The 15889-nt window shown below is 36.4% G+C and overlaps 1 protein-coding gene across 2 annotated transcripts in view; it reads right to left on the bottom strand.

Moving 5' to 3' along the window:
• Positions 1-15889, bottom strand: part of RAB2A (RAB2A, member RAS oncogene family) — a 71172-nt gene that overhangs the window by 14416 nt on the left and 40867 nt on the right. For both annotated transcript variants that reach the window (XM_059043525.2, XM_067017967.1), the window contains exons 4-6: positions 12924-13006; positions 12376-12468; positions 7981-8092 (exon numbers count right to left, since the gene is read on the bottom strand). In XM_059043525.2, coding sequence (XP_058899508.1) covers positions 7981-8092; positions 12376-12468; positions 12924-13006 — 288 coding nt within the window. The remainder of the gene's footprint in view (positions 1-7980; positions 8093-12375; positions 12469-12923; positions 13007-15889) is intronic.

Here is a 15889-nt window from a genome sequence, read left to right as displayed (position 1 = left end):
AATCTTCGGCAAAATGGAGGTCAAAATAATCATTTTTTTTTCTTTTTTGTCCACCAGAGGTAAAAGAGCCTAAACCTCATTTTCCTAATATAAGATGTGATGACACTATAAATGCTCTGTATATTCAGCATGAACATTACGTGAATAAATGGTAGACAACTAAATATATGGGTTCCCCCCCATATGCTACGTACTCAAATATATGTGTATAGCATCCAAATATTAAGTTTAAAAATCAGTAATGGGAACTGAAAATGTAAAGAATGAGTTCTGGGTCTCCTATTTCTATGGGAATACCATATAGGCGAGAATATTTTGGTTGCAATTGGCTTTTTAATTTTGTTGACATTTAGGAGATGAATTCTGGGGTATACCTCTACTATCATATTTAAATGTGCATTTCTTCAGCAAATAGCAAAAAGGATGAATGATAATTGCATGTTTGGAGCAACCCCAAGTTGTATAAAACTGACTAGAATCCACTTCATAGGAAGGGTGAATTCTCTTATTTTAACTTGTAACTTGGAAATTATAATTTACAGTTTGGAAACAAATATACTTAAACATAATACTTGTGTACCACAGTAGTTTGCTAATACAGAGAGGTTTTATGTGGAGAGAGCTTTCTATGTTTGTATGTATATAAAAAAGTGTTTCTTTGTGTGTATATAGTCTGTGGGTGGTGTTAATCTTATACATGATTTTATAAATATAAAATGATACCCATTTATTAAATAGCAGATCTATCTGAGAAATTCTTACCTCTGTAAGTATCTAGTTTAGGCAGACTAGGGTATCATTTTATTTTTATGCTCTTTATAAAATAATTTGAAAAAAAACATTGGAAGTATAGCCTTGGGTGCCATTTTCCATTTATCATCCCAGTTGAAGATCAGCAGCATAAATTCAGGTAAGAGCAAAACAGTTGGCACATGAGAGGCTACAGTTAAAAGAAAAATATGAGTCTGAAATATTATAAGCAGAGCAGTACTGAACGATGTCGCCAGTGGGGCCGTGAACTGGAAAAGAGAAGGACATCAGTGTGGTTTAGAAATATAATGAGCTTGGATCCAGCTGTCAACATCACCAGCAAGATGATGAAACAGCTTAGGATTCTCACTGGAGAATTCACAGGTCAGAGCCAGCCCATAAAACAGAAGTGGGACCCTTCATAACAGGACTTTCCAGTCTTCACTCTCTCCCCCAGCTTGTCATTGAAGTGAAGCTTTTTTAGATCAAAATATACACCATCCTACCTACTACTAAATGAATAAAGAGGATTCATGTATTATGCTAAGTTGTTGGTGCTTCACTTCATTGATTTTAATTATATCCTGTTATTTTAGCTCAGTGTTACCGACATTTTGGACTCGGTAATTCTTTTTTGTGGACAGCTATCCTGTGCGTTTTTCTCTAACACCACTTTGATCCTTCCCCTCAACAGATCCTTTGTGGACAAAATCATTATGCTGAGTAAATCAGTACATCCAGAGATTAACAGTAAACCTATTTCCAGCAACAACGCAACAAATGCTGGAAAAATGGTGCTATCTTATGCTGCAAATTGTCCAATTGCTTACAGGGAAATACAAGAGTTAAACTTCATGGTCTCGACTTGCATTAGGTAACTGGACCTTGGTTAAAATATAAAAATAGACCACAGCACAACAGGAAAAGGAAACAGGTCTAGTTCTAAACTGAAAGGAATCATCAAGGTACCAATTAGGCTTAATCTTAATGAATGATCACATAGTTTTAAATTTCTAAAAAGAACCCTTAGTCAGACGGTCCATAATCAGGACAGTGGCATTTGTATAAATCATTCTATCTTTAAACATAATTATGTTTAAATAATTTATATTTAAAAATGGCTTTTAAGAAAGTTATTTTCTTTAATACTGGAGTTCTCTAACTTCTCTACACATGAGAACCAAGGATTGGCTAGGAATCATGTACTTTTTAAAGATTATACAGAAGAGGACACTGACCTTTCTGTGAGCTGCCCAAACACCAACCACCGCTCTTACTAGCTGACCAGGATGTGCTCGGGATACCTGCCTTACTTTTTTAACTCCTCACATGATCAGCTCTCCCAGAGGGTCCTCAAGTTCAGGCAGTAAGCTGAGGATAAACTCCTGTCTGAGCCCATAGCCCAAGTTTCTACCCACTGTGCTAAACGGCCTCTCCCATGGAGGATGGCGTAATTAGGCAAATCCAAGTCCTTAGAAAGCAAAAACAAATGGTATAGCACTTAGAACAAACATCTTTGAAATGAATTACTATTTTCTCCAACCCCAAGTCTAAGTCACTAACTGATCAAGAATCTAAAGACCCTGTAAAACTAATGTATTTATTGCTTGTTTTCAGGATGATTCCTCTGTGGATCTAATTCTAGCAGGCTAACTCTTCCTTAAATCCCAGAGAGCGTATACTGTAATTTGATGAGCTGAATAGCTTCCCACTGAGGCCTCAGCTCTCCTGCTGCAGGAGCCGGTGCTGACTGCTGTAACAGGGAGGGCGTCTGACAGATGCTGGCTTAGTTCTCCTTCCTTCCCTTCTCAAAGCAGAAAGAACAGGTTTTGTTAGTCTTCCCTGACCTTGAAGAAAGAAACTAAGTACCTGTTTTCCAACATCAACTGCTGAATGAAAAAAAAAGGGGGGGGGTGCTATTCAGACTTGATATTAGATATTATTAAGGAATTACTGCTAAGTTTGTTAGGTATAATAATGGTATGATGGACATATTTTTAAAAAATTACTGCTACTGAAATTTTTAGGTAAAATATTTCTGGAATTGGCTTAAAAAACAGGGCACATAATAAAATAAGATCATCGAAATGTCAAAATGGTGGTAACTTCTGAAGCCAAATGATGCATATGTGGGTTTACTTTTAAAAATGGTGACACTATTTAAATTGGTTTAAAATAGCAGCTCCATCAATCTTACTGTGAGGCTACCAAAATGCTTTAATACAGGGGATGTAAAAAAAAAATAAATGAATGGATAAATGTGTACTGTCATATAAATGCTCTTTACTTAATGATGAAAATTATTTTAAAGTCTGACATGCATAGAGGTCATCAATGAACTCTTTTAAAAATAAATACTAGTGCAAAACATCTAATATTTAGCCCATTTTTGGAGTTCTTCCTTTAGTTACTTTGTACAACTCATCATTATCTTCCAACCAGGTCTTTTTTATTCCATATAGCTGGGCTGTCTTTTTTATGAATATTAGTGTAATTTCATGTTCTGCATCTTCTGAGAAATCGTATGAAGGAATTCTATACATAACAAAAATCACAGGGGCTTCCCTGGTGGCGCAGTGGTTGAGAGTCCGCCTGCCGATGCAGGGGACACGGGTTTGTGCCCCGGTCCGGGAAGATCCCACGTGCCGCGGAGCGGCTGGGCCCGTGAGCCATGGCTGCTGGGCCTGCGCGTCTGGAGCCTGTGCTCCGCTGCTAAAAAAAAAAAAAAAAAAAAAAAAAAAAAAAAAAAAAAAAAAAAAAAAAAAATCACAAAAGTAACTCTATTATTTGTTAGGCGTATGCTAAAATACAACATTTAGCATGGAGGGAACTGGTTGTATAAAAGTTTGCTCTGTGTAAGAATGTGACAGACTCATGAAAGAGCCATACTTAACAAATAATGACAATAATTTGAAAAAGAAATCCTGGGTTCTTCATGAATTAAAAAAAAAATCACTTAAGCCTTTATAATTATATTCCATTCTCTCACATTAGTATTTCATTACAATTGTGAGGTTTTGTAATCCTTAATTTTTTTTTTTTTTTTTTTTTGCGGTATGCGGGCCTCTCACTGTTGTGGCCTCTCCCGTTGCAGAGCGCAGGCTCAGTGGCCATGGCTCACGGGCCCAGCTGCTGCACGGCATGTGGGATCTTCCCGGACCGGGGCACGAACCCGTGTTCCCTGCATTGGCAGGCGGATTCTCAACCACTGCGCCACCAGGGAAGCCCTGTAATCCTTAATTTTTATTTTTAAAATTGCCATTGTGATCTTAAGGAACAGGTTAAACTGAATTAAGTTGCTTGTATGTGGTTACTACTATTATGTTTTGATCAAACTTTCTGAGATAATTACAGTCTGACATGCAGGTGTAAGATAATACAGAGAGATGCTGTGTGACTTTCACCTGTTTCCCTCAGTGGTGGTATCTTGGAAACATATAATACATTGTTACAACCAAAATAATGAAAAGGGATACAGAACATTTCCATTTTCAGGGATCTCTCGTGCTGTCTTTTTATAACCATACCACTTCCTCTTCCACCCTGACCCCCTGGCTTAGCACTGGCAATGACTAATCTGTTCTCCATTTCTCTAATTTTGTCATTTCAACCAAGTCATATAAATGGCATCACACAATGTGTAATCTTTTGGGACTGACTTTACTGATTAAGCATACTTTTCTGGAGATGCATCCAGGTTGCTGCATGTAACAATAGTTCGTTCTTTTTTAATGCTGAGTAGTATTCCATGGTGTGGATGTACTATACACTTTGTCTAACTATTCATCCGTGGAAGGACATCTGGGTTGTTTCCAGTGTTTGGTTATCATGAATAAAGCTGCTATGAACATCTGTGTATGGGTTTTTGGGTGAACATAAGTCTTCATTTCTCTCGGATAAATGCTTAGGGGTGCAATTGCTAGGTCACATGAGAGCTGCACATCCAGTTTTTAAAGAAACTGCCAAACTGTTTTCCAAAGTGGCTGTATCACTTTAACACTCCCACCAGCAATGCATGAAGGACCGAGTTTCTCCACATGCTTGCTAGCATTTGGTGCTGTCACTATGTTTCATTTTAGCGTGTAGTGCTACCTCATGGAGGTCTTAATTTGCATTTCTCTAATGGCTAGTGATGCTGAATATCTTTTCAAGTGCTTATCTGCCATTTATATATGCTCTTTGATGAAATGTCTGGTCATGTCTTCTGACCATCTTCTAATTGGACTATCTGGTTTTTTTTACTACTGAGTTTCGAGAGTTCTTTATTTTAGATACTAGTGGTCCTTTGTCGGATATTTGGTTTGTAAATAAATACTTTCTCCCAGTCTGTAGGTTGTCTTTTCATCCTCTTACTAGGCTTATTCATAGATCAAAAGTTTTTAAAGACTAATTTATCAATTTTTCCTTTTATGGATCATGCTTTTAGTGACAAGCATGCCTACTGCTAGAACCAAAAGATTTTCTCCTGTTTTTTTCCATAAAAGATAAATAGGTAAAACATTTTACATTTAATTCCATGATCAGTTTCGAGTTAGTTTTTGTATAAGGTGTGAGACTCAGGTCCTTTCTTTTTTTTGCTTATGGATGTCCAACTGCTACAGCACCATTTGTTGAAATGGCTATCTTACCCTGTGAATTGTTTTTGTACCTTTGTTAAAAAGCAGTTGGGCATATTTGTGGGTTCTCTATTTGGTTCCACTGATGTTTCTCTTCACCAATATCACACAGTCTTGACAACTACAGCTACGTTAAAACTTGAAATCAAATAGAGTGATTCTTCCTACTTTATTCTTCTTTTTCAAAGTTGTTTTAGCTATTCTAGTTCCTGTGCCTTTCAGAATGTATTTTATAATAACATTGTCAGATTATCTACAAAAAATCTTACTGCAATTTTGTTTTATAAGAGTTGGGTTAAACCTGTATATCAATTTATGAAAAAGTGACATCTTTACTAGGTTTAGAATTCCAAACAATGAACATAGTGTATGTCTCTCCATTTATTTAGATCTTTACTTTCTTTCATCAGCATTTTGTAGTTTTCAGCATACGTGTCCTATACCTGTCATTTTTAGATTTATACCTAGGTATTTCATTTTCTTTTTGTGTGATTATAGATGGCACTGTATTTTAAATTTTGGTGTTCATTGTGAGTATATAGAAATACAGTAGATTTTTAATATATGTCTTGTAAAAATCCTATAAACTTGTTGAAGTCACTTATTAGCTCTAGCTTATTTATTTTGTAAATTCCTTGGGATTCCTACAGACACAATCATGTCATCCACAAATATAAACAGTTTTATGTCTTCCTTTTTGAGTTGTATGCCTTTATATCATGAGAATAGGTATCCTTGCTTTGTTCCTGATGTAACGGGTAAAGCATTCAGCCTTTCACCACTAAGTATAATGTTAGTTGTAGGTTTTTTTGTAGATGCTCTTTAACAAGTCCTCCTCAATTCCTTTTTTTTTTTTTTTTTGAGGGTTTTTAAACACGGCTGGTGTTAGATTTTGTCACATGCATTTTCTACACTGACTGCTATGATGTGATTTTTCTTCTTTATCCTATTAAAATGGTAGATTATATTGAACCAGCTCTGTATCCCTGGAATAAATTCCTTTTGGCCATGATGTATATATTTTATATATGCACATGTATATATGATTTCATATATTGTTGAAATTCTACTTGCTGATATTTTGTTGAGAATTTTTTTCTAATATTAATAAATGTTATCAGTCTGTACCCTTTTATTTTTTTTTCCTTTGGTTTTGGAATCAGGGCAATATTAGCTTCTTAAAATAAAAAAGGAAATGTTCTACCTCTTCTATTTTCTGGAAAAGATAGTGTAGAATTGGTGCTCATTCTTTCTGTAAATGTTTGGTAGAATCCTCCAGTGAAACCATCTGAACCTAGATATTTCTTTTTGAAAAAAATTTTTCAATATTTATTTATTTATGTATTTATTTATTTTTGGCTGCGTTGGGTCTTCAGTTCTGTGCGAGGGCTTTCTCTAGTTGCGGCTAGAGGGGGCCACTCTTCATCCCGGTGCGCGGGCCTCTCACTATCACGGCCTCTCCCGCTGCGGAGCACAGACTCCAGACAGATGCCCAGGCTCAGTAGTTGTGGCTCATGGGCCTAGTTGCTCTGTGGCATGTGGGATCTTCCCAGACCAGGGCTCGAACCCGTGTCCCCTGCATTGGCAGGTGGATTCTCAACCACTGTGCCACCAGGGAAGCCCGGGAGGTATGGTTTTTATACTTCACCTGACTTGGTAAAATGACATCACTAACAGACCGTTGAATTCTTCAGTGAAAAGAATTCTTCAGTGAAAATACCAATGCTGTTGAACTACTGTAGTCAATTTTGGGGTTCAGCGGTTAATCAGACATGCTCCAAGTATTATTCCTGTTAAGTATTTACTCACTGCTCGCTGTGTTGAAGGCACAGTGCTGGTTGTGGCCTAGGACCCCACCCTCTGCCACCCTCAGGACAAGTGCTTCTCCAGTCATTTGTTTTCTAGAATCCCCTTCTGCCACTGCTCTTAAGATTCTTGCCCAGAAGGTGGAAACTCCAGCATTACTCTAGGCAAACTACACATTTTCTTGTTCTCATTTCTGCTTTTTATGAAATTGAGTGTAGTAATACATTTACCTAAGAGAGGATTAACTGTCTATTCCTGTATGTATAATAAATAAATACCATATCCACATACACAAAGCACAGAAGAACATGGTGTGTTCACAAAACTTCCATAGTTCAGGTTGATCAATGGAAATAACTGATACTACAAATATTATTTATTAATTATGGCAGAATTCCCATGCTTTGTAGAATGTTACATTGCAATAATATAATACTTTCCATATTTAAGCAGAAGTGGATACAAATAGCTACAAATGTTTATTTAGTGTCTTGAAACATTTCCAAATTTCGTTAGTGGTTTTTTTTCTTTCCCCTCTTAAGAAACATAAAAAAGATTTTAAGGAAAGTATATACAAAGATCTGTGAAAGCATTTTGGCTTCAAGTGAAGGCTCAGAATATAACTGAAGAGTCTGATATAAGATGAACATTACAAGGCATTTCAAAGGAAAGAAATTTTCTACTTTACGACTTTCAAGGACCATCTGTGACTAAAAAGCTTACAGGGGATAATCAACAAATGAATATTAAGGTATATAAAAAGTTTCTATTAAGAAGATAAAACATTTTTAAAAGGCCTCTTACTTACCTCTTCTACATTAGAAGCAGTCTTAGCCGAAGTTTCCATGAAGATAAGTCCATGTTCTCGTGCAAAAGCTTCACCTTCTTCTTTTTTTACTTCTCTTCTAGATTCTAAATCACTAAACATGGGAAAGAAAGGGCCAAGTTATCAACCAACATAGTACAATTAGAGACATCTGTGGAAACTGTACCATAAGATTCAAAGTTGTGTTGACCATTCTTTCAATTAATTTTCTATACATAATAATCAACTTCATTATTCAATGTATTATGAGAGTCAAAAAGAGCACACTGCTTAGCTTCAAAGAACTAACAATCCAACTAAGGAAAGATTCTAAGTTAGAGCCCTAGAATGCTAAAACTAGAGAAACCCAAAGGGAACATCTAGCCCAAACCTTACCTTTGAGTTACAGTGGGTTCCCAAAGAAGGGAACCATCTTACTCAACAACATAATAATTTGAGAGAGCAAAATTACACTAGTCCCCTCATCCTTTAGCCAGACTGACTCAGTTTCTATGAATGTGATAAAAATAAGTCACAATTTTCAGAAACTACAGGAAATTGCTTAATAAAATTCAAAGCAGTACAGAAACATTAATTAATTTTTAATCCCAGTTAATTCCCAATAGAACTGTTAATGAAAGAAGAGAGAGAGAAACAAAAGTCTAAGCTAGAAATTTTGGACAGAAGTATGGTATTCATTTTTATCATACTGAAATTGTATTAGTTAAGGTAGGGGTAAAAAGTAGAAGTCTCCTCTTCAAGTGTGTTTTATTGTAAAAAAATTTAAATTTTACTATTACAAATTTATGTGCCCAGAAAAGGACAGAGAAAAATATAATATCCATGTACTTCCATCTAGCCTTGACACATATTATTTTGACAGATTTGTATCAGATTTCTTTCCTGTTGAGAAATAAAATCAATAGTCACAAGTTGACTGTGCTATGAAATACTAGTGGTAAAACGAGAACATAAAAAGCAGGCAAACTCAGTTTGCAAATATTATAGCAAGACTGGACGAGGATAATTTACCCAACTATAATCCGGGGGCCTCCTGTGTGCCAAGCCCTATCCTGGATCTGGGGACAGACCACTCAACAAAACAGACATAGTAGCAACCCCCTGCCCCCAGGTGGAGCTTACATTCTAGTAGGTGTCAAAAATGGGGGAGGGGGGGACACTAGCAACAGTGACATGGTAACGTGCTCCTGAAATTCAGTCCCCTTATCTGACAAACATTCTTAAGGGAAGATTAGCTTTGAGGTACACAAAATCTTCAAGAAAATACTTTCCCTTAACTGCCCTTTATCCCGTTTTATGCATATGCCACATTTTATTTAAACAATCCCTTATTTGGAGATATTTAAAGTTACTCCCAGTTTTCCCCTACCAGTATCGCTGATGATGCCTGCATTTGCAAATGTTATCTTAACAATGAGGGTTAAGGATGTCTATATTTAAGGGATTATTTGAAAAAAAGAAAGCTCTGTATTTGTTTTATCACTCTTCGTTTCCTCAGTTTTCCAGGTGTAAAATCATATTGTAGTCTTTGACTTTTCACTCCATTAATCCCATTTAAATTGCTTTTACTACTTAACTTTCTCTCCTAAACTATTCTCTTAATTTGTGCTTTTTGTTTAGGGTATTCTAATCCCTTGACTATTAAAAACTTTCATCCTTGCAGACTCCGCGTCCTATTTCTTGTATAACCAATTTCAAATGTCACAGTTAAGAAAAATCCATGTCATATTTGTCATTCTGACTAGGTCACTGCCTTTCTCAAACCCCTCCACTGGCTCCCTACTGCTTAATTCACCTAACTCAAAAATGGTTTATTCCCTGTTTCCATGTCTACCCCAATTCACCTCACCTAATAATAATCCCCTCATTTATCTCTATTCGTTTCCATTCACTCTTTGCATGTCATACGTTCTTTTTTCCCTTCTCCTAGTTTCTTCCCTAAAATGTCTTTCCACACCTACTGTACCCTAATGATAAGAGCTACCCATCTACACTCATTAGAAACACCTTTCGCACATACTATACTATACTTTGCTCTTTCTTTTCACAACTGAACTATGGGCGGCAACCAAATTTAAGCCACCAGGAAGCTGCAGCCACCTTGTTTCAGACACAGGAAAACACCAGTAAGACACAACTATGAAAATTCTCTTCATTCTTCAAATATTCTTCTCTTATTATTTCACACATCATCACTGAATGGTAGTATGAGTACTTCCATATTACAAAGACTAAAGCTTCCCTCCAATAGCCTTATTCTTAAAAGGATTTTGATATCTGTGGGGAATCCAATCCCCCATGGATGTGGAAGGACAACTGTATGTTCTCTTAACAGCAAACTTCAATTAAAATAACACTTAAAAAGTCTAATCTATGCAGTATAATATTTATTTGTTATACTTTCTTTTTACAGTTTTATTGCAATATAATTGACATAAAAAACTGCACATTTAATATAAAATTTGATGAGTTTCACGTATGTATACTTGGTGAAGCCATCAGTCTCCCCAAAGTTTCCTCATTCTCCACTGTAATCCATCCTTTCCTTCCCCTGTACCCTAGTTAACTTATGATCTGCTTTCTGCTACTAGAGAATAGTCTGCATTTTGTGGGGTTTTACATTAATGGAATCACATAGTGTGTTTTCTTTTTTGTCTGTTTTTTTATTTTTCGCACTCAGCATAATTATTTTGAGATTCATCCACTTTGCTGCATATATCAATAGCTCATTCCTCTTTATCGCTGAGTGTATTCCATTGTACGGCTGTATCACAATTTATCCATTCACCTGTCAGTTGAATTTTGGGTTGTTTCCAGTTTGGCGCTATTGCAAATAAAGCCACTATGAGAGTGTGTGTAAAATTTTTTGTGTAAAGCATGTTTTTCTTGGGTAAATACCTAGGAGTGAAGTGGTTAGGTGGTATGGCAAATGTATGTTTATTTTCTAAAGAAACCACCAAATTGTTTTGCAAAATGGCTGTATCATTTTACATTTCCACCAGCAGTGCAAGAGTTTCAGTTCCTCTAGATTCTTGCCAATAATTGGTAAGTTAATCTTTGGTATTTAAGTGTTGTTTGACAAAACCAGAATCCCTAAGACTTTATACGCTTTCTTCTAGAATATTTTTTATACTTTTAGCTCTTATATTTAGGTCTGTAATCCATTTCCAGTTACTTTTTGTATATGGTGTGAGGTAAGGGTCAAGGTAAATTTTTTTGCACATGGCTATACAATTGTTCCAGCACCATTTGATGAAAACATTACCCCTTCCCCTACTGAACCTTGGCATCTTTGTCAAAACAATTAATTGACAGGACTTTCCTGGTGGCGCAGTGGTTAAGAATCTGCCCGCCAACACAGGGGACACGGGTTCGAGCCCTGGTCTGGGAAGATCCCACATGCCGTGGAGCAACTAAGCCCGTGAGCCACAACTACTGAGCCTGCACTCTAGAGCCTGCAAGCCACAACTACTGAGCCCTCATGCCTAGAGCCCGTGCTCTGCAACAAGAGAAGCCACGGCAATGAGAAGCCTGCGCACCACAACAAAGAGTAGCCCCTGCCTGCTGCAACTAGAGAAAGCCGTCATGCAGCAACAAAGATCCAATGCAGCCAAAAATAAATTTAAAAATACTAGTTTTAATTGTTACCACTGTAATTTTTTACTAAACTAGTGAAAACTTTCCTACACTCTTGAAAGTTTATAGAAACTATGGTCAAGAAACTGTTTTCCCATGTACTATCATTTTAAATGTAGAGCACAAGGACATTCACTGCAAATAATGATTCCTAGATATAAAAAGTAAAATAAGATTGAAAAAAAATTAGCATGACACTAATATGTAAGTCTTAGAGGTAAGCTTAAAAGTACTCACGTGGTATCTACTGAACAATATTAAAAGTGTTTCAGGACTTTAAAGTAGAAATACACCTGATTAATCTATGTATTATATTAAGTCATATAATACACATTAAGTCATGAAGAAGGGAAAAAAATATTTTTCTGAGTTCGGCACAGATCCTTATTTTATACTGCCAAGTATTTTTGATAATACTGAACAGTGACCTAACCACCAAACATATGAGTGGGTTTTAAATTACTCATCAGATAAAACTACTTAAGAGTATTATTTAAAGTATAGCTTCCAACAAAAACTATTTCAAATAATAATTTCCAATAAAGCTTATTATCTGCATTTAAAAAAAACAAAAAGAAACGTCTTAGTATCTTAAAATTTTTATAATTTAAGAAATCAGTAACTTACATTTTGGACAATGTACAAGACAGGCACTTTAACAGTTACCACATAAACAGTTACCATATAACAGCTATCCAGTCTTCATCATTATGTAAAAAAGCTTTAAAAGAGTCTTTTTACCTTTTATTTCCAATAAGCATAATGACCATGTTGGAATTGGAATGCTGGCGGGCATCTTCTAACCAGGTGGTCAAGTGGTTGAATGTGTCTCTTCTAAACATAAATGATAATTTGATTACTGTTAAATGATAATTTGATTACTGTTTTCAAAGTATTTCCCCTAGTCGTGTACAATGAACAGTATACATTCCATTAAAGATAATTATTTTTAGCCATGTCCAAGTAGGAAACAGATTTTAAGTACAGTATCTGGAATCAGAGCTCACTGACTACAGTTCAGTTTAGAAATTAAATGTAACCTCACTTTAGGTAATTCCAATGTATAAATATCATTACTAAATTGATCAACTTGGGGTGCTTATTCATATAAGAGAATAACTTAGTTACAGATTTCTGTAGTAAATTTAAAGTTAATTCAAGATACATAAGTTTTAAAGGCAGAAAGCCAGGACATAAAGGCAAAACTATACTTTTATTACTGATAATCATATTTATTTAGAAAAATTCTCTGCACTGACCACTGTACCAAAAAATGTCCACGTTCTCACCTTGTAATATCATACACTAGTAAAGCCCCTGCTGCACCTCTGTAATATGACCTTGTGATGGAACGAAAGGACTCTTGCCCTGCCTGTGGGGAGAGAAGAAAAGGTTGATAGTTTCCTTTAACAAACTGTCCTCTACATTTTCTTATTATTCATATGTAGAATATGGACCGGTAGGGAATGAGTGCATAAAGGAAAAGAAGAAATCCTAACTTCACCAGTCTTAGGAAAAAGTCACATAATACCACTACTGCTCAAGTCAACTAGACGCACATGCAATCCACAACCCCCCACCCCCCAAAACAAGACCTCTAAACCTTTTTTGGCAATCCCTGACAACCCAATTTACTGAATGGCTTCACAATACATGAATCATTATTAGAGCACAGAATGGACTCCTAGCAACTAAGCTCTGAAGACAAATTTGAAAGGAAGCAAATAACCTAGAGCCTCACATTTGAATTCAATAAGCCACTCCCTGGGGCAGCTGTTGACACTAGAAGAAATAAAGTCCATTGTAAATAAATGATGAGTGACATCTTTAGCCCACCATCTGCTGGTGTGAAGGTTGCCGGAAGGCCAAGGATGCAGATTTTATCAGTTACACCATAAACTACAGTGAGCTTTCAACAGTCATCAGATGGAATTCTTTGAACAATCATTTTATTATGAAAAACAGAAAATGGCTCTGAATTTAAGAAATTTTTTTCTCTACATTTAATCAATTTTCTCTGTTATCTGATGTAAAATGCTTGTCAAAAGGCAACAGGACAAAAAGTCATCTTTACATCCACTTGTGAAAACAGACTTCAGAGATTATGCAAAATTAGTTACTTTCCCTTCTACCAGTGGCACTAATGTTCTGCTTTTTAAGAAAGGCTGGTGTGGGATATGCCTTTTGCCTGAGTTTAAAATTGAGACAGTTCTTATCAAAAACATTTTTTCAATTTTAATCACTTAATTTCAACCTTTGAGAAAAAATAAGCATGTAAATTAAGTAAACAAAGCCAGTTTTCACAATTTTTGTATTCAAAAATCTACTAAGTCCTTGAAAAATACTCATGTTTCCATATTCTGAGTTCAGATCTCCAAGTGTAAATGTTAAGCCCTTCCCACCCTCAGAATGCACAGGGACAGTCAGGTTCTGCCCTGTGCTAACACTGAGACTCCATGCTGTAATTCTTGTTGCCGTCCCACCACACTCCTGTCCCCCAGCCCCGGTGCCTAGCATTGGGTCTGGCACCCATCAGGCATGCAGAGAAAGCCTGCTGAGTGAAAGAATGAATTCTAATGTCTCAGTCAAATGCACAAAATGGCCACTACTCTATCCCACCTAAATGAGTGGACATCAGTAAGTCCTGACATACTAAGATTCAGTAAAAATAACTTCTCCCAAGTGGAAACTAAAGATTAGACCTTCTTTTGGTAACCTGAAAGCATTTCTGGCACTTAGAATAATGTCTTATGATAAATTAGATACTGCGAAAGCCATCACATAAAAGGGTTGTAAAAATAGCCAACTCATCTCACAGAGTGAGGTTAAAACACTAGATGATACTAGTTGGAAGCATGAAATTAATTACAGTTATTTTTATAAAATTTATTGAGACACATCTTTCCCCCCAAATCCTTTCAAATCCAAATTCAAAACTCAAGCATTATGGGAATTTTTTCTTTAACTGCTTAGCATGGGAAAATTAAGGACTAGAACAGTGTGAATTATATATGCCAAGGAAGGATCATGTGGTAAACAATACAAAAAAAGATAAATATTAGTTCAAAATAAAAATCAAGCGTAGGCTCTTGTATCTCCCAAGCCTAAACAGTGAGAAAAGGTAAAAGTTCTTTAAATCAATCTTGGTGGGACCTTTCGTGGGAGAAGTTAAAATGAATACAGTTGACCCTTGAACAACACCGTTTTGAACTGTGTGGGTCCACTTACATGTGGAGTTTTCTTCCATGGCAAACAATACAGTACTACACAAGCCGAGGCTGGCTGAATCCACGGACACAGAAGAACTGCGCATAGGAAGAACCAGAGACAGGAAGGACCGACTATAAATTAGACCCAGGTTGTCGACTGTGTGGGAGTTGGTAACCCTAACCCATGTTGTTCAAGGGTTAACTGTACACTGCTATAGATCTTATAGAAGAATTATAAGATCTAAAACTTCCGTGTTTCCAGTCTAGATAAGAAATAGTAAAAGGGAAAAAGTTTAGGAAAAGCACCTATCTATATACCATTGCCATTCCTCCTGAACTGTTTTACAAAGAACAAACATGTTGCAATATGGAAATAATGTATATAATGCATCACTTTATACTGAATCTGGACGGATTTTGCCCATCATTACAAAATCAAAAACTCCAGCAAATGAAAAATGAAACATCCCAAGTGAGGGCTGTGAAGGTAACCGTGCCCCTTGAAATCTAGGATCACTGTGTAATAAGTGAAGATCAGTGTTCAGAACAGTTTCCAAAATCTGGAGACCTGGCTTGTCGGGACAACACCCCACCCTCTGGCCTAGTCTCTGTCAGTGGTGCTGGTGGCCTTAACCTAAGTCTTGCCCGATATCGTGTTTTATTACGGCTTCTCCAGCTATAAACAAACTGTTAAACAACTAACTGCAGAAAGCTAGCCCAATGGTTATCTTGATCACATTAAAGCAAAGTAATCTAGTTTTTAAGAAGCATTTTAATATAAACCTATCCAAACTGTGATCGACTGATATTGTTTTAAATGAAAAAAACATCAACTTAGGGCATATAGATGCTTTTGATCCTCTTCACTATAAGACGCTGGCTTAAAGAAATTTTAGAAGTTTGGAACTGAACAGGATATAGAATTCTTTGTATCAAAAGAAAGGGATGCCTGGGACTTCCCTGGTGGCACAGTGGTTAAGAATCTGCCTGCCAGTGCAGGGGACACGGGTTCGAGCCCTGGTCCGGGAAGATCTCACGTGCCGTGG

Source organism: Kogia breviceps, chromosome 17 (assembly GCF_026419965.1).
Source record: "Kogia breviceps isolate mKogBre1 chromosome 17, mKogBre1 haplotype 1, whole genome shotgun sequence".
Taxonomy (NCBI): domain Eukaryota; kingdom Metazoa; phylum Chordata; class Mammalia; order Artiodactyla; family Physeteridae; genus Kogia; species Kogia breviceps.
This window is presented reverse-complemented; position numbering and strand designations above follow the sequence as displayed.